At 50.3% G+C, this 17,977-nt stretch overlaps 1 protein-coding gene and 1 non-coding gene across 2 annotated transcripts; one reads left to right on the top strand and one right to left on the bottom strand.

The window, feature by feature from the left end:
• Window positions 1-1,488: 1,488 nt before the first annotated feature.
• Window positions 1,489-1,565, bottom strand: LOC131421342 (small nucleolar RNA SNORD112). The gene has a single exon (XR_009223815.1). It is a non-coding gene; the product is annotated as a small nucleolar RNA SNORD112 (small nucleolar RNA).
• A 12,113-nt stretch (window positions 1,566-13,678) lies between these two features.
• Window positions 13,679-17,704, top strand: RTL1 (retrotransposon Gag like 1). The gene has a single exon (XM_058567911.1). It carries the CDS (start codon window positions 13,679-13,681, stop codon window positions 17,702-17,704), a length of 4,026 nt encoding a protein of 1,341 aa, XP_058423894.1.
• The last annotated feature ends 273 nt before the right edge of the window (window positions 17,705-17,977 follow it).

The raw sequence follows: 17,977 nt of genomic DNA, 5'->3' as shown, positions 1-17,977 counted from the left end.
GAGCCATCACCGTCACCCCAGCTGGTGGCCCTGCTGTCGTATGCTAGGACTTTCCTCCTTCTCATGTTCCAGGACCAGGCCCGTGGCCCTCTGGCAAGGAACAGGCCACAAAAGACACCATCAACCGTTCCCAGGCTGTAATTATGCCCCGAAAACCTGTCACTGGCACTCCCGACTCTGAGATGCTACCACCCTGACCCCGGACCCCAGGACTTCTGGGTTCTGGGGCCCTGCACACAGCCTACGGCAGGCATGGGGGGAACCCGGCACGGATGCCCAAGAGGATGTGACAGAACAGTTTTGGGGCACTGGGGGACGCCAGCCTGCACCCCCTAGGTGTGTGTTTGCAGTGTGACAGCATTCTGAGACTCACCCAGCACCGCAGAGCAGACAGCTCAGTCCTGTGAAACTGCCTATCAGCCCAGGGAAGACTATGAGGCAGTTTTCAGTGGGGGGACACCAGACCCAGGCAACTCGGGAGCCGGGGACACTGGAAAGCGACAAAGGAAAGGGAGCGATTAACAGGTGGACAGTTTAATGAATTCTAGAAAAGTGCAACACATTGTCAACTTGGAAAACATGTCAATGAGGCATCACACTTCCGGGGACTATGCTTTGCTGGACTTTTGAATGAGGTGCTGGGTGGGGGGCCAGAGGTGCATCTAACTTTAAGTTCACCACAGGGGGCATTTCAAGCCTGGTCTTGAAGGCCGAGGAGAAGCTGGCTGGAAAGGCACAGCCGAAGCCCCCAAGTGTGAAAAGGCAGGACGCACACAGGGAGGAGCAGCTCGGGCTGCAGCGCCTAGCGGGGAAATGTGTGCGAATGTGGGGAGGGGGGCGAGGCTGGGGGGCTTCCAGCCAGACCCTGGAGGGTCTTACGTGCCAGGCTAAGGCTCTTGGACCACGTCCCAGAAGCTCTGGGAAGTCAGATGGAGGATTGAAAGCAAGACAGTGACAAGGCAAAATGGCATTTTAGAAAGATCACTCAACGAGAATAAACTGTAAACCAAACCATTTAAAACCCAGCGATCCCACCTTGAAGAGGCTGGGGTGAAGGGGCAGTGGGGGATGTGTTTACAGAGTCGGGTACAAGAATGCTCACTGCAGGGTGGTTAGCAATAACAAAAAATGTTAGGTCGTTTTCAGCAGGCGTCAGTTGAGCAGAATCATACTAATTAAAACCTCGGTTCGTGACGTGCCCTCCTCATTTAACTATGCAAAGACCACTCTTTATTTTATGTATTCCTTTTTATTTATTCTTCTAAATAACATAACAGCACCCACGAACCTGTGACCCGCCTCGATGACGAGGACTTTGATCAAGTGTCTGTGTACACATCCCCCTCCCCCAGCACACTTACAGCCCAGCACACTTATAGCCCAGACCTTCAACAACAGAGCAGAGTCTAACCAACAATTGTGCCTACACACCCCGGAATATTAAACAGCTCTTAAAAAGAATCAAACAGCGGAGACCCATTGTCTTTTAACGGACCTCAGTATTTTGCGCAGAACTGGATTAATCATGATCTTTTGTTCATAAACACTTTCTCCTCATTGGTCCAGGAACATCCTGCTTTTATTTTGCTAATTTATGCGTTCATAGATTCATCTGTAATAATGTCGCGAGCATGCATGAGCCCACTCCTCAAATCCAGGTCCCAGCAATGACTTACACCTGGGGCCACAATCCACCCCCACCGTGGAAGGGCCTAGGACTTTCGACACGGCAGCCGGGGAGTTAAACGAACTCCAGTGTGTATGGATTACAGGAGACCAAGGGGTTGTGATAAGAAATGATGCTGATCTTTATTATCTCCAAGCAGATTCCTGATTGAAGAAAAACAGGCCGCTCGAAAGGAAATGTACACTATGATGTAGTTTATGTAAAAAATACACACAATCATATATTTTAGAGGTCTATGTCAATACATATGCAAATGCACAGAAAAATACCTGAAATGATACACCTAAAAGTGATAACAGCAGCCAATATGTCGGGGCGGGGGGCTGGGATGGAGGGAGGGGTTAAAGATGGCTCCAGCTTTATCTGCAATATTTGATTTTTAGTAATGAGTATATTAATCACCAATGCATTTCTTGCATAATTAAAATAAACATTTTGTGTGGGGTTCTGGGGGTTTTTTTTGGTTTTTCTGTTTATTTGTTTGTGGGGTTTTTGTTTGTTTATTTGTGGGCGATTTGAGTTTTTGTTTTTTCACAAATACAAAAGGAAGAACATTTTGGTTGATGGATCAGGCATGGGCACATCTCCCCTAACCCGTTCTGCAGACACAGGGGATTTACTTTATCCGAAAGATCATTCCTTTTTTAATTTTATACGTTCTAAAGCTGGAGCCCCGGGCCTCCGGGCGGGGTGTCAGTGACATGAGGCCAACAGGTGTGGGCCTGCCGGCTGCGATTTCACCCCCCGCAGGCCCCAAATCCCTCCCGAGCCACCGGCGGGGGCCTGCAATGCACCCATCAGGGAGCACTTTCCTTTTCGGTCTGTAAGAGGCCCCGAAAGCTAACGCCCTGGCCCATGTTCTTGGGGATTAGCTAACTGGAATGAGAACTCGGGGAGAGTGCGACATGAGACAGGCTCAGCGCAGGGGACAAACGGGCCTCTGGGGAGCCACAGCCCCGCAGCTCACATGCGTCAATAGCTGCATCCTCCTCCGACAGCTTGATTCCCCTGCGGAACCCACAGATGCCATGTTTCCTCCTCAGTTCTAACCAAGACAGAGTGTGGCTAAGGGAGACGGGTATTTCTAAGCTGTCAGCTCCAGGAGAGTGGGGAGCAACCTTACAGTCTTTGCCTGCCCCACCTTCATGTCCAGGGGAGCACACTGCTCCCATCAGAATCCCCCCTCTCCCCAACTCCTGCTTGCACACTAAGCTTCAGACCCAACTCCCCAGGCCCCCCTCAGCTGTCACAGGATGTCAGAAGCCCCAAACAGGCACAGGACTAGGTGAGCCACAAAGATGATGCTACTGTCATCTACAGATTAAGACCTCAAGGCTCAGGGGTCCCAAGAACACAAAACTTAGCCAACTTAAAACCCAAGTCAGTCTGAACCCCCGTCCGGTTTTGTCCTGGCCTCCATCTGCACAGATCAACTAATTGGTTAACTGGTTAGAGTCTCTCCTCTCACTAAGCTAACATAGACAGGGACCTTCTAGAACTTTCCTCCCCCCTGCCAGGCAGAGAGCTATTTTCAACCATGACTTTGTGCAGAAGAAATGTGAGCAGAGGTTAACCAGTACTCTGCCAACGTGATCAGCTCTTAATCGCCTTTCCTGCACGCGAGGCTCTGCTAGCTATTACATTGCATTTTATTTTGGATTGGGTTTAGTCCTGGCGAATACTTTGAGGTATTTGTCATAGTTTTTCAGATACAAAATATTTTTATGATAAATAAAAATAAGACACAGTACCCAGGTTGAAGTTACCTGCATTCACCTCCTGGCCGGGGTAATTCAACGTGAAGACGTTCGCTCCTCCGGAAGGCTACATAAAGCCAGGCAGTGCCAATAAAAGTTATATAGTTGACTCAAGAAAAGACCCTCCAGACCCAGCACGGACCCTCCCTGTCTCTGTTCCCTGTCTTCCCTCTACAAAATGAGAAGGGCTTTCAAAGGGACAGTTAGGGGACAGATCCACCTAAAGTAAGAACAATTTTTGTGGGCATTGAGTACCCACTGTGAGCCAGGCACTTTACATTTTATTTCATTTAAGGCATCAAGGCCACATTTGCAGACTGCAGTCCCCATCGTACGGGAGAGGGCGAGTGGGACTTATAGCCACTTGTCTAAGGCCAGCAACCTCCTCCCAGGGGAGCCTGCCCTCTCCACCCCCGAGCAGACCCCTTGGGACCCTGTTATAGCTGTCCCAGTTCTCGGCACCTCTTTGTATCACAGAGAGAGATTTTAACACCTCCCTTGTTACACATAACAGACAGACAAGAGTAACAGCGCTGTTCTGGATTTTTAATCATATTATTACATTAAGGTTGCGTAACCCCCCTGTTCCTCGAGGCCCCTGCCTCCCCAAAGAGGCTGTCAGTGTAACAGAGCAGGGCGTACATACCTGGTCTGTTGTGAGGTCAGCCTGGGAGGGCGCCACAGCCCTCTGCGCAGGTGTGCCATCCTGAGAGGCAGGGGCTGGGCTGCACCCTGGCCTCAGGAACCCACCGACTCACTGCCCGTCAGGGGGCAGTGAGCCTCAGCTGAGGAACGAAGGGCTCAAGTTAGTTCCATTCCCAGGAGTCTACACATTTACAGAGTGTCCAAATTTACAAATCAGAAAAAAAATATATCATTTTTCAGACCTTTGATTCGATCCTGGGCCAGGCATCTGCTCCCTTCCTGGGAGGAAGCCACCGTCTCACCTCCGGGCCACCTGGGAGGGGAGAGGACAAGCTGCTCACTGGGCTCCTGGCCACGGTGCAGCTGCCGCTCCGAGCTGCTCCTTAGGCCTCACCTGCAGCCAACAGCCCTACTGTGTGCTAAGGGAGGTGGAACAAGGGAGGGGCAAGGGCAGGCAGACACCAGGGGCTGGAAAAATACCACTGAAGTCCTGATGGACGGTGGTCCCAGGTGAGGGAGGGACCACCACCTAGGAAGATGCTGTTTACAACTGCCTGAGGAGCCAAAGCTCAGGAGCTAAGAGACTTACAGGTTGCACAAGAGGCCCAGGCCCCAGACTCACATCAACTCCTGTGTGCATTTGCTGGAGAAGCGAAATGAGGGTCTGGCAGGGACAGGAGGCTTGCCGAGAGCTCGGGAGTCACAGGGCAAAGGCTGGAGGACCATGAGGACCAGGGTTGACCTGCAGGCCCTGAGGCCTGAAGGAGGTACGGCCTCCGTCAGTCCCCGTTAGAGAAGCGAGGTTGGGCCCACGAGTGGCTTGAGGTTCGTCCCTGGGCCTTAGCTTCTCTTGTGAAAAATGGGTAATAAAAGTAATAAAAGTAATTTACACATGTTGTTATAAGGATTAAAAGAATTAAAACTGTGCCTAGCACATAGTCAGCACAAAGAAATATCACGGGGGCACCTGAAGGTAGCCACGTGGGAAAAAGCAGCATGCTGGAGTCACGTGGGAAAAGCAGGAGGGAAGCCTTGAGTGTGCGTGGTTGCTACTGTGGACGATGCATCCACACACCGAACCCTGGACTTCCATCATTAAAGAAATCCATTTATCTAATAACTTTTTAGAAAGAAGCGACGTTCCGGTCAACGGGACAGGAGCAGATCCGCTGAACACTTACATCAAAGGTAAGAGTTGCAGGGAGTCCTCATGTGACCTCCCACCAGGGGGCAGGTGCGGGGGCGGAGGGGGGGAGGCCTGGGCAACTAATGGAGGGTGCGACAACGCTCAGGAACATAGGTTAAATGGTTAGTTTATCTGCAAGAAAAAACCATGACATGAGGGACCCAGTACCTCTGTTCAAATACTTGAGCAACTATAATTAGCAGGTCCTGGGCCAGCTGTCCTGTCCTGCTGCTGACAACCAAATTAGCCAAACTGAGTTGGGAATGACCATATGAGCTTTTTGGGGAGATGGAGGCAGACACTGAGGCCCCCCTTCCTCTGGTCTGGCCTCCCGTTGGGCCACAAGGCTGACCATATGGTTGCCATGGAATGAAAAGCAGTCCCCAATGGCCACTGCCTCCCCCACTCAGGGCATTGCCCTGCCCTCTCCATCCACCCATGGAGGGAGGAAAAGCTGGCTCTGAAACCTGCCTCTGCCTCTTCCTTCCTGAACTGGGCCCTCTGGATCTCAAGGTAACGCTGTGAAACAGGGACGCTCCCTGCCTCTTAAGGAGCAAAGTCAGTAGTATCAGGGGCCACACGGCTAGGGTCGCACCTGACACAGAGCAGACCCTCAGGAAACATCAACTTTAATAAATAAATTCTAACTACCCCTGGCTGGAAGACATGCACCTTCTGCATCTACACACCCCATCCCTCACTAGCTTCAGGCGTCAGCGGCTTATCGCTGGGGGTGTTCAAGGGCTCACGTCCGAGTGCCCCCGCCACTGCTAATTACAGCTCCTGGGCACGTTGCTTCACTCCTCTGGACTCCGGTTCATTCACCTCCAAGGCAGGGAGTTGTCACCTCATGGGGTTAATGGGAAAATTAAAGCTGACACCATGCATCGAAATGCTGTCTCAATCTTGACCATTACAATTATAGCGAGTGTTTTAAAGGTAATAATCTAAGAGTCCTAATGATAACAGGCCTGACTTGTTCAGAGCATTTCACCGTTTACAAAGGGCTTGATGCGCCCACCTCCGCTGGGAAGGAGGTGCTCCTTCCATTCTGCAAATGGCGATACTGCGGCCAGCCTCAGCCTCCCACTCTGGCCCTAGTTCCACCAGCACCAAGGCCAAGCCCCGCTCATTCACTTTGAAGTCCCCATGCTCCTCGGCCTACAGCTCCTGACTCGTCCCCACAGCAGCAGAACACCAGGCATGGAGGAAGCCCATCAAGGACATGAACACATCCACTGAGACCCCTCCCAGCCAGGTTGTCAACCTAGATAAACTCTAGAACGAACTATCCCACCTGTTCTCCCAACCGTGGCTTCACGTGGGGACCTCTATTTCAACGAAAGAGTAGGAAGACCCCGGATTTCTCAGAGCAGTTGGTGGAATGAGGCAGGGGTGGGGTTCCTGAGCTCCACCCGCTCGGCCAAACCCCTCCCCTCACACTGCTCCCCAGGGTCACCCTTGGGTGCCTCTCAGGACTCCAGAGCTGCAGAAGCCAAGTGAGAAGACCACTGCCCATGGCTTCCTCGCAGATCTGGGGAAACTGAGGGCCCAGGAGAAGGTCACATAGAAAGTCAGTGTGGGTCCCGCTGACGCTGGCACAGGCTGCTTCCCCCACCCCTGCCCACTTGCCTTGAAAGGCAAGAGCAACGTCAGGAGCAGCTGATTGGCCCGGCCATTTGGGCAGCCGAAGAAGAAGGACACTCTCATCTGTGATCCCTCTCCGGCCCCTCCCACAGGCGGCACTCTCCCCCTCCCAGGGCTATTCTGGGCAGAGTGTCCAGCTGCCCCAGGAGCTGCCAGTCAAGTGGTAGGGGGCAGGGACTCGGCCGCAGGCACACTGCTGGGTCGGGGGCACTGCCCTTCACCTCGACGGCTTGGGGGAGGTGAGGGGCTGCAGGCCCCTTTCCAGGAGGCCCCCAACCCAGCCCGGTTTGGGGTTGGAGGAGAAGCCCTGGGAATGGCCCCAGCTCTGCCATAACTCACTGTCTGTCCTGAGGCACAGCAACTCCCTTCCAGAGACTCAGTTTCCCCAGTGATGTCCGAGGAAGAGAGGGCAGTAACTGAGACTGTCTGCTCTAGGTCAAGATGCAAAGGGTCTCCCATCTGTAAGGCCCAAGTGGCTTTAGCCAGACGTCAGAGGGTTGAGTGGGCAACTGGGAGGGAGGACCCCCAACGCGAGCTATGCCAGGCCAGCAGGCCCTGTAGGTCCCACAGTCCACTGGGACCCACCACCCAACCCAAGCGCCTCAAGGGGCCCTCAGGGAGCCACCCTCAGAAGTCCCATCACTCTCCTCGGCTGCTCCCAACTAGAAAGCTGAATGAGGAGAGTGACCACACCACCAGTCCACAGAAGGAAACCAAGAAGGACTCCCAGCTTAGCCTGCCAAGGGCACATCTTGACCTTGACATTAGTTTGACAAAATAACTAACAATAACCTGTGACCCTCCCAGTGTCCCTGCGAGCCCACCCCCATTGTGATGCTCAACTCCCATCCATGCCACCACCAGCCCCGGGGCAGTGGAGCGAGTCAATGGGAGATATTCATTCCCAGGTCACTTGGCCTCTAAGACCTGCTGGCCATGTCCCTCAAATCCAAGTGGCTCTGAGTATGGCCTAGAGGCAGGCCAAGGCTGACAGGGGTCTTCATCCAATGTTGGCCCTGATCCCATCCTGGCAGCCTGGACAGCCAGGGCTCCAGGTGTGGCGGCTACTCTCTGGGAGGACAGAGAGGGAGAACGGGGAACTCCCATTTTCCCTCCTTCCCCTTCTGCCCTCACGCCTCGGCTTTCTCCCTGTCTACCTTCCTCGTCACGACTTGGGCCTCCCGCCCTCCTCCCCTGTCCTCACCTCTCCCCTAATTCCTCCACCCCCACCCCCCACCCCAGCTCAACTTTGCTCCTAAATATCTTCTCATCTCCTCTTCCAAGCTCTATTTTTAAAATCAGATTTCCTTTACTGTACAAGTGAGCTGACAGAGAGAGGTATTTGCTGAGGGATTGGCCCCCCCGGTCCCCCCCGCACACCCAACCCTTCATAGACACACGTTGGCAGCCCTGACCCAATGGGCCACTTGCTCAGAGGCAAGCAAGGAGCTGACCAGACCGAGAAGGCTCTGGGCACTGAAGGTGGTGAGGCCGGGGTGTCTGTCTATGAGTGTTGGGGGGAACAGGGTCCAACTCAAAAAGACCTCAAACCAGGTACACCAAATCTTGATTTTTGGGGTGAGAATTTCCAAATCAGTAGATATTTCTTAAAGAAATTGTCGTGAGGCTTGAGACCTCAACATGTATCGAGCTGCATTTGTAGGACTGAGAATATCACTGCTAGAGAGCCCAGAGAAGAGGCAGGGGCAGCCTCTGGGCTACACCGAGCTGCGGTGGGTGGGCATGGAGGGGTGGGGGTCAGAAGGGAAGCCCACAGTGACTGTTAAAGAGAGAAGTGGGAGGATGATGGCACCTGGACTTTGTGAGATGATGGCCCCGACAATGTGCCCAACGTCTTTGCAAAGGGACAGACAGCTGAGCCCAGCAGAGCCTCAAAGGAGACCCTCACCAGAGGTAGAAGGAGACCCCTTGGCCTTGCCCCCCAAGACCCCATGCTCACCTCCAGCAGGGTATTTCACATGAGGGCGTGGTCCTCCTCTCCCTGCTGGTGACGTTCCGCAAGGCAAGGCTGCCTCCATTTCTTCACATTGGCGATCTAGCACAGTGCCTGGCCCAGAAAAAGAACCAGGAAATGCTGCTGTATGAATTAATGAATGACAGGCAGAGAGACTAGCTTTAAAAATTAAAAAGACCTGGGACAATAAAATCAAGATATGCTTGGGGGCAGCAAGTCAGAAACCCAGTCCTTCAGGAGTGAACTGTGAGAGGAATAAGGAAGTGGGACTAGAAACTGTAGATGGTGAAAAATTTTGGTTTCGTGCAGAGGAATTTAGGTTTTCTATCCTAAGTAATGAAGAACAATGTAAAGATTTTTCAGTATAACAAATACTTGGTCCAATTTTCATTTCACGCTCAGGGGTTTGGATTTTATGTTGGGGACATGAAATGTGAAAGGTTTTAAACTGAGAATACAATGATTAAATGTGGGTGCCATGCTAAGGTGTTGAGACATTTTGTTAGTGATGAAAATGCATTAAAAGATTTTAAGTGGGGGTTTCGTGAATAGATTTGGTGTTTGAGGGAAGAAATCTGGAGTTTATTTTGAGGAGCAACAGATCAAACTTTTATATCATGCTGAAGAGTCTGGATTCTTGCCAAAGGGCTTTAAGAAACGCGATGATGAGATTTTTGCTTGTGGGAGATAAGTCTGCAGGAAAACATGATAAAATGTATTTGAAGGCTAACAGCTTTGGACTTTACATTACAGGCAATGAGGAAACATTGAAAAATTGTAAATAGAAAACTAACAGCCACAAATTTAAGTATCACGCTAAAACATTTGGACTTTATGTGTTGAGAGGGTGCCAAAGTCTGATTGTAGGAGCACGCCAAGGAGATTTGATTGATGTTGATACCAAAGTTGAAAGACTTTAATCAGAGGAGCTACATGATCAACGTTGGGAATATGCAAAGAAATTTTGAATTTATTTTGAGACTCTGACATAATTAGATTTTTGCACACACCTAGGAATTTGATTTTAGCCAATGAAAAGTTCTAAGAGAGTGACATGGTGAGATTTTTTGTATTTGATAAACAGTATGCAGTGAAATTACAAAATAAAATTCACATTTTATGCTGAGAATTTGGACTTTTATTCCATAATTCCACAATTAAGAGACACTGTGAGATTTTAAGGTGGAGTCACAAGATCAAATTTTATAGACTGTGCTAGGAAATGTGAATTTTATTTTAAGGAATGGCAAGATGGAATTTTTCTATTATGCTAATAAGTTTGGATTTAAGCCAATAAAGGGTTTAAAAGAATGACGGGGTGAGATTTGGGGGTTTTTATAGACCAGTCTGAAGATAAATTACACGGTAAAACTTTGCATTTTATGTTAAGTGGTTGGAACTTTACATTACAGGCAATGAAGAAACCTTAAAAGATTTTAAATAGGGTCGTTATATGATCAAACTTATGCATTTTGGCTACAAGAGTGGATTTTTATGGTGAAGATAATATGGTCAGATTTTTATAACATGCCAAGGAGATGTGATTTTATATGAGAGTTGAAGGCGATCAAGCATTTCATCTTGTGGAGGGATATGATCTCGCGTTTGAACACTCATGCAGAGGCATTTGGATTTTAGCCAGTAAAGGGTTTTAAGGAGCAACTGATGAGAGTTTTGTCTCCAGGGGAATTAGCTGGTAAAACATAATTTATGCTCAGGTGTCTGGATTTGATGAACTAGATAATGAACCAGCATCCATAGCTCAGAGGAGGCACCCTTTGGTACGAGTGCACCCTGTCTGTTCTTTATGCTGAGGAACTGCACCATTTACAGCAAGTAATATCGAGGGGGGCAGGTCACAGGCAAAGGGTGTATGATTGAATTTACACAGCATGCTAAGAAGTGTGGACACTATTTTGAGGAATGACAGGATCGCAATTTTGTGCTGCGCTAAGGAATTTGGATTTCAGCCATTAAGAGATTTTAAGAGAGTGACATGGCAAAATTTCTATGTTTAATAAGAGCAGTCTGCAGAGAAATTATATAGTAAAATGTGTATTTTATGCTAAGGAGTTTAGATCTTATCTCATAGGTAATTAAAAGATACTATAAGGCTTTAAGCAGAAGTTACAGGACCAAATTCATGTATCTTGCAAGAAGCGTGACTTTTTATTTTGAGGAATAACATGGTCAAATTTTTATATCATGCTTAGAGGTCTGGAGTGAAGTCAATAAAGAATTTAAGGAGTGGCCTGGTAGAGTTTTATATCCATCAGTTTGCAGATAAATTGCATGGTAAAAATTTTTGTTTTTATGCTAAGTGACTGGAACTTCATATTATAAGCAATGAAAAGAAACTTTTGTTAAGTTTTAAATAGAGACGTTACAGGATAACTTTTATGCCTCTTGCTAAAATGTCAACTTTGATGTTGAAGAGCATTAAGATCACATTTTTATAACATGCCAAGGATATTAGATTTTAGGTTGAAGACAGGAAAGTTGAAGGATTTAATCAGTTACATCAAATTTGTAAATATGTGAAGATGTGTAGACTTTCTATTAAGAAGGGGGTATAACCTAGTTTTTAAATCATCTTGTTAAGGAGTTTAAATTTTAGCCAACAAAGAGTTTTAACGGTTTTAAGAGACATACTGAGATTTTATATTTTAAATTTTAGCCAATTTAAATTTTTAAATTTAAAATTTTAGCCATTAAAGGGTTTTAAGAGACATATTGAGATTTTATATTTTAAAATTTAAATTTTAGCCAACTTGAATTTTAAATTTTAGCCGATTTGAATTTTTAAATTTTAAATTTTAGCCAATACTGAGTTTTAAGAATTTTAAGAGACGTACTGAGATTTTTATTTCTAATAGATGAGTCTGCAAATGAATTACTTAGTCACATTTTGTATTTCAATTAGAAAATTATATTAGAGACTTGGAATTTTAGAAGAATAATATAGCCTTACAGGACATTTATGAAGAGGAAATGAGTTAATTTATGCAATGTGCTGTGTATATGTTGCTATGATGGAGATGGAGATGGAGATGGTGATGGTGATGGTGATGATGGTGATGATTTTACCTAATTTGTACATCATGCTTTGAGGAATGACATGATCAGAATTTTCTATTATTCTAAGGCCTTTAAATTTTAGCCAGAAAATGATTTTGGTGAGTTTACATGTCAGGAATTTTCATGCAAAAAGGTTAAATTTCATATTGTAGACAGTAAATAAAAAGCAGAAGGTTTTAATCAGAGGGCCTGGAGGATCAGATTTAACTGTCACGCCAACAAGAACGTACTTAATTTTGAGAAACAGCAGATCAGAATTTTGTGTCTTGTTGGAAAGTTTGGATTTTAGCCAATGAGGAGTTTTATGTAAGAAAATCCATGTTTTTTTAATAGATCGGCCCACTGGCTAAGAGGAAATTGAGAAGTAACAAAAGTGCTAAGTGTATAAAGAGCAGTAACCGTAGAGCAAATCTATCAGATAACCCGAATGAAACTCGCTCTGCACTAGCAGAGCAGAAATGTGCAAATAACCCCAACCAAAACATCTCTTTATCCAGTCTCGGTCCACTAGAACCACCCATGACTAGATTCTCAAAAATCCATTCCAAGACAATCAGATGTCAAAGATATCTCCTGCCCTCCCTCCACCCCTTACTCATATCCCAACTCTTCTACATACACCCTTAATCTGGGGAAACAAACCAGCAACAGAGAAGGAGGTGTCTGCTCGATTGAAGAGACCAGCCCCACCTGATAAGACTGGAGGGGGTGTAAATACATTTGCACGTGGGGAATTGAGGCCAAATGTTTGAAGTTCCCGAACCTCCCCAGGCAAAGAGGGCAATCCTAGGAAAGGGAAAATTTCAGGAGGGGTGAGGAGATGATTTACAGATCTCCTCAACAGCTCAGAGCTGGGGAGAACACAGCATTGGAAGGAGATGAAAGAGAAACCAGCAAAAATTCCGAGTCAGAATCAAGTCACAAATGTGCAAGTCTCTGGCACATAGTAGGTGTTTTATAAATGTTTATAGCAAAAATAAAAGCTGGAATCCAGATCTCTATCTCCGAGCTCTCCCCCGATTTCCACTTGGAATCTAGGGGAGGAAATAAGAGCTATTTGGGGCTGCTGACCCAATTGCCCATTTTCTCCTCGTCCCTAAAACTTGTTAAATAGCAGCATCTCTGCTAGAGATTCCTGCCTCACGACCAAGGAGGCCAGGCTTGTGGCAGAGCACCCAGCCTACCAGGGACAGCTTTGGACAGCAGTGAGACGTGACCTCTATGACTTCTGAGTGACCAAAGAAGGGAAAAAGAATTGCCCAGCATGTGTGTGCCAGGGTGAATGAAGTGGCCCGTGCCTCCTGCCAGGTGCCTGCCTGCCACGGCAGCTGCTCCAGGCCCATCGCTTCACCAAATTTATGGGCTGTGAATTTCTCACAGCCATGGGGGAGTAGGCAGGCCAGACAGGCAGAGTGAGCCTGGGAGAGGAAGTGAGAAGCTCAGGGGTTGACAGATATTCTCTCCCTGGGGGCACCCCAGGATGGACACCAGGAGACCTTCCCCAGTTTCTCCCTGTTCTGATGACCTGGGCATCTGATTTGTCCTGGAGAACCTGCCCCTGACCTCATGAGACCCTAAACTACTGCCTTTACTCCCAACCCCCCTCCCTATCCCCCAGGTTCTGATCTCTGCGGCCCGAGTCGCTGACCGGACGCATCACAATCTTACCAGTCTTCAGAGAACACTCCTTTCCATCCGACGACATGATAGAACCCTCTGAAGACTCATTTGAGACGATGATGGAGCATAAGAATCCATCATCAAAACAAATGGAGTCCTCCGAGGGCTCACCCAACTCCACCGTGGAAACATCAGGCAGCGGAGAGCAGGAGGTGGCGGGGCTGGCCAGCGGCCCAGCCCAGGAAACGAAAGAGCTGCCCATTGATCTCCTCCAAGACATGGAGGAGCCATCCAGTGGCCCACATAGGGAAATAAAGGATCCACCCAATGACCTACTCCAAGACCTGGAGGAGTCACGCAATGGTTCACGCCAGGGAGTGGGAGATCCGTTCAGTGGGGCGCCTGATAGAATGGGAGAAGTATCAGTCAACCCATGTGGAGCCCAGGAAGGGCAAGTCAGCAACACCAACCTGGCCAAATTGGGAGAGGAGGAGCGCCCTGAAGAGCAGACTGAGACCTCAGCTGCAGAAACCATGGCCATGGTGAGGTCCATCATCTCTCTGTACTTCCGAATGCAAGACCTCAGAGAACAACAAAGGGTAGCAGAAGAGATCTTGATGAAAGGGATCAACGCAGGCCAACTGCCACTCCCAAAACAGTTCTCGGGCGATCGCAGAGAATACCACGAGTTCATCGTGCTCTGCCAACTCATCTTACAAAGCTACCCAAGAATGTTCTGCAGCGACCGCCTGCGAGTCAGGTACATCATCTGCCACCTCTCGGGCTTGGCCTTAGAATGGGCCAAAGCTCTGGTGGAGGAAGACAGCCCCCTGATCAGCGACTTCCCTGCCTTCCTGGAGGCCATGTCCGATGTGTTTGAGTACCGGCAGGCACTGCGTGTGGCGGAAGAGGCCATGTTCAACATCAGACAGGGGGATCGCGCTGCCATTGACTACATCAATGAGTTCCAGAGCCTGGTACCCACCTTGGGCTGGCCAGAGGAAGTCCTGCAGGCCCACCTGTGCCATGGGCTCAATGAAGAGATCAGGCATTATCTGTTCCGGGTCCCTCAGCCGGATTCGCTGGACAGTCTGATTGTGCTTGTCCTGCAAATAGAAGAAAAACTGGCGGAGAGGAGGGCCATGCTCAGGCTGCCCCCAGAGGCCCGCCCACGGAACCTGACCTGGATTGACTCACCTGCTCCAGAGAGGTGGATGGTCAGCAGCTGGCTGCCCTGCAAAGTCCACCCCACCATTGATCGTGACCATCTCTTCCTGCTGCTCATGGTGAGAGTGAACCCCTACCACAGTGTCGCGGTCCAGGCCCTGGTTGACTCAGGGGCAGGTGGCAACTTCATGGATGAGAGGTTTGCCCAAGAGCACTACGTGGAGCTCTACGAGAAGCCCTATCCACAGTCGATCCGAACCATGGATGGCTCGCTGATTGGCGACGAACCTGTCTGGCTCTACACGGAACCCCTGGTGTGCATTCATCAAAACCACCAGGAGTCCATCGAATTCGACATTATTCCTTCACCCAACTTCTCCGTGATATTAGGCATCAACTGGCTCCGAGTTCACGCCCCCGAAGTTGACTGGATCAAAGGCCGCTGCACCTTTCACTCTCCCTACTGCCTGAAGAACTGCTTCCGCCCGGCCCCCCCATGCATTGCACTGGAAAGACATGCCATAAGCCTGCTGCCCGGACTGCCGCCCCTGTACTCCGACCTGGCCGACGTGTTTAACCCGAAGGAAGCAGATGATGAGACTTCCGACCAGCCAAGCTCAGACGGATCCGATGATCTTTCTGAATCAGAGCCCTCTGAGCTTCAGCAGGCTGGAGACAGTGATCACAGCGAGACCTTTTACGAATGTCCCTCCACCGCGCCTTGGGAACCTGTGGGTGCCAGGATGCAAGAAAGAGCCAGGCTACAGGATGAATTCTGGGATCTGCAGAACATGCTGACCAACAGACAGGACTACATACAGATGATTCCAGAACTGTTCGACCAGTTACACGGAGCTACATGGTTCACAAAGCTGGAGTTGCGTGGGACCATTGTGGAGGAAAGCATGAACATACGCCAAGCAGAAGATGTATGGAGAGCAGCGTTTGGTTTGGAGCTTCAAGAGATGGAGAGCTACAAGCCCTTTCTGCTATCCTCAGACCCTATCATCCCTCAGAACGTGATTCACTTTATCCTAAAGGACATGCTAGGTTACTTTGTGCTCTCTTACGGGCAGGACGTCCTGATTTACTCAATGAGCCAGGAGGAACACCTCCAACACGTCCGCCACGTCCTGGTCCGCTTCCGGCATCACAACGTCTACTGCTCACTGGACAGGAGCCAGTTCCACCGACACACTGTCGAATTTCTGGGATTCGTCATGACCCCCAAAGGGGTGAAACTAAACAAGAGCATCGTGACCACTGTAACGGGGTACCCCACACCTGGCTCTAAGAAGTCCCTGCGACACCTAATCGAGTTCACCTTCCCCTACCGGCACTTTGTGGAGCGCTTCACCATCATCACGGAGCCCCTGGTGAGGCAGCTGATGACCACTGAACCGTTCTTCTGGGGAGACGAGGAGCAAGAGGCCTTCGAATGCCTGAAGCGGGCTTTCCGCAAGGCGCCCCTTCTCCACCACCCCAAGCCCCAGAACCCATTCTACTTGGAGACAGGCGTCACCAAGACGGCTCTGCACGCCTCCCTGATCCAAATAGACGACCAAACCGGCAAGAGAGTCTCCTGCGCTTTCTACTCCAGAAACATCTCTCCTATCGAGGTCGACTACTCTCAACTGGAGATGAAGATTCTTCCAATAAGGGCTGCCTTCATGGTGTGGTGCCGCTACCTGGAGAACACCGAGGAGCCCATCATGATCCTTCTTAACACAGAGGATCTAGCCTCTCTGAATAATGACAGGCTCACCGTACTTCTCCCCGGGCATTGGGTCTTCTTCTTCTCCCACTTCAACTTTGACGTCATGGAGCGGCCAGAACAAGATGGCGGCAGACCTCTGCCACCCTTGAGAAACCTCAGCCGGAGAGCTTTCCAGCACAACACTGCCTCTCGACCACTAATGCTTCTGGCTACAAGAAGATCCCCCAGGGATCAGTTACCAGAATCCGGGGAAGAAGAGGAGAATGAAGATGCCCCTCACCAGAGCCTCCAGCAGGAGTTCCTGGCTCTGATACCAATTGACCAAATACTTGGCAGCTTCCTTGCCCATTTCAGCATAGCCCAGATCAGGGCAGTCATTCTGCACTTCTTCCGCGGCCTCCTCTTTTGGAAGAACACCCTGGCCATGGCAGCACTCCTCGTGCTCCTGAAGCTGAGGCGGGACCTCCCACCGCTGCCCGCGCCCACCCTGGAGGTGGCTCGGCTGCCACCAAGGCGCTCGCTACGACTCATCCTGGACTCGTCCCTCCTCACAGGCAGCGGCCTTGCCCCCGCCATCGCTCAGATGCTCACCCAGATGCCCCCTCTCATGGGCACTAACGTTGTCCCGGCCGAGGAGCTGGCCGAGTTATTCCTAGGCCCTGGCCACTTGCAGCAAACCGCCCTGGTCCCCCAGGCCCGCTGGGGCCTGCAATTCACGCCCAGGTTCTGGCTGATGCTGTGTGAGTTCTTCGTTGTCAGAGTTGCCCCCCGAGAGGGAACCCGCCCCCTCCCACGCGAGAACCGCTACCTGGAGCTGCACGTCGTGGGTGATGAAGATGTCGTCTTGCGAGAAGCCCTGCAAGACGACCTGCAACGTTACCGTCAGTGTGGCCTGCATGACGGCCTGCAAGACACCTCGCAGGACGGGCAGGACGACGTGCAGGAGGCCCTCACCACTGACCTCACCGTAGCCCTCCGACCCCGCCAACACCTCCCCGAGGACTCTGAAGTCCTCGCCTTTCTGAACAACCGCCTGCTCTACGTCCGTGGCGCCGATGGGCAGCCCAGCATGGTCAGCCCGGAGCTGGTGGCCAGGGCCCTGAGCCACTTCCGAAGCGGCATCTACACACAAGCTCCACCCCCCAGCATCTGGGTGAGCCCACCCAGGGAAGATGCAAGGCTGGAAGAACTACCTGAGGACGAGGAAGACTCGGACCTCAGCTGAAAACGCCTCCTCGCCAGCAATGAGCCCCTCTACTCCTCTGCCCGACAGCCCACAGAACCTCCTGAACCTCCCCGTGCCTCAGCCTGCTTCGCTCAGACCCAGCGCCCTCTTCCTGCTACTCCAGACCCAAGGGGAACCTACTCGTGAAGGGCAGAACTTTCTTCAACTCATCAACCAGCAACACCATCTGTGCTAAGGACCATCCGACCATCAGAGACCCAGAGACACCTCAGGGCTACACAACCCCGATTCTCCAGGTCCCAGGCCTGCAGC

Source organism: Diceros bicornis, chromosome 24 (genome assembly GCF_020826845.1).
Source record: "Diceros bicornis minor isolate mBicDic1 chromosome 24, mDicBic1.mat.cur, whole genome shotgun sequence".
Taxonomy (NCBI): domain Eukaryota; kingdom Metazoa; phylum Chordata; class Mammalia; order Perissodactyla; family Rhinocerotidae; genus Diceros; species Diceros bicornis.
This window is presented reverse-complemented; position numbering and strand designations above follow the sequence as displayed.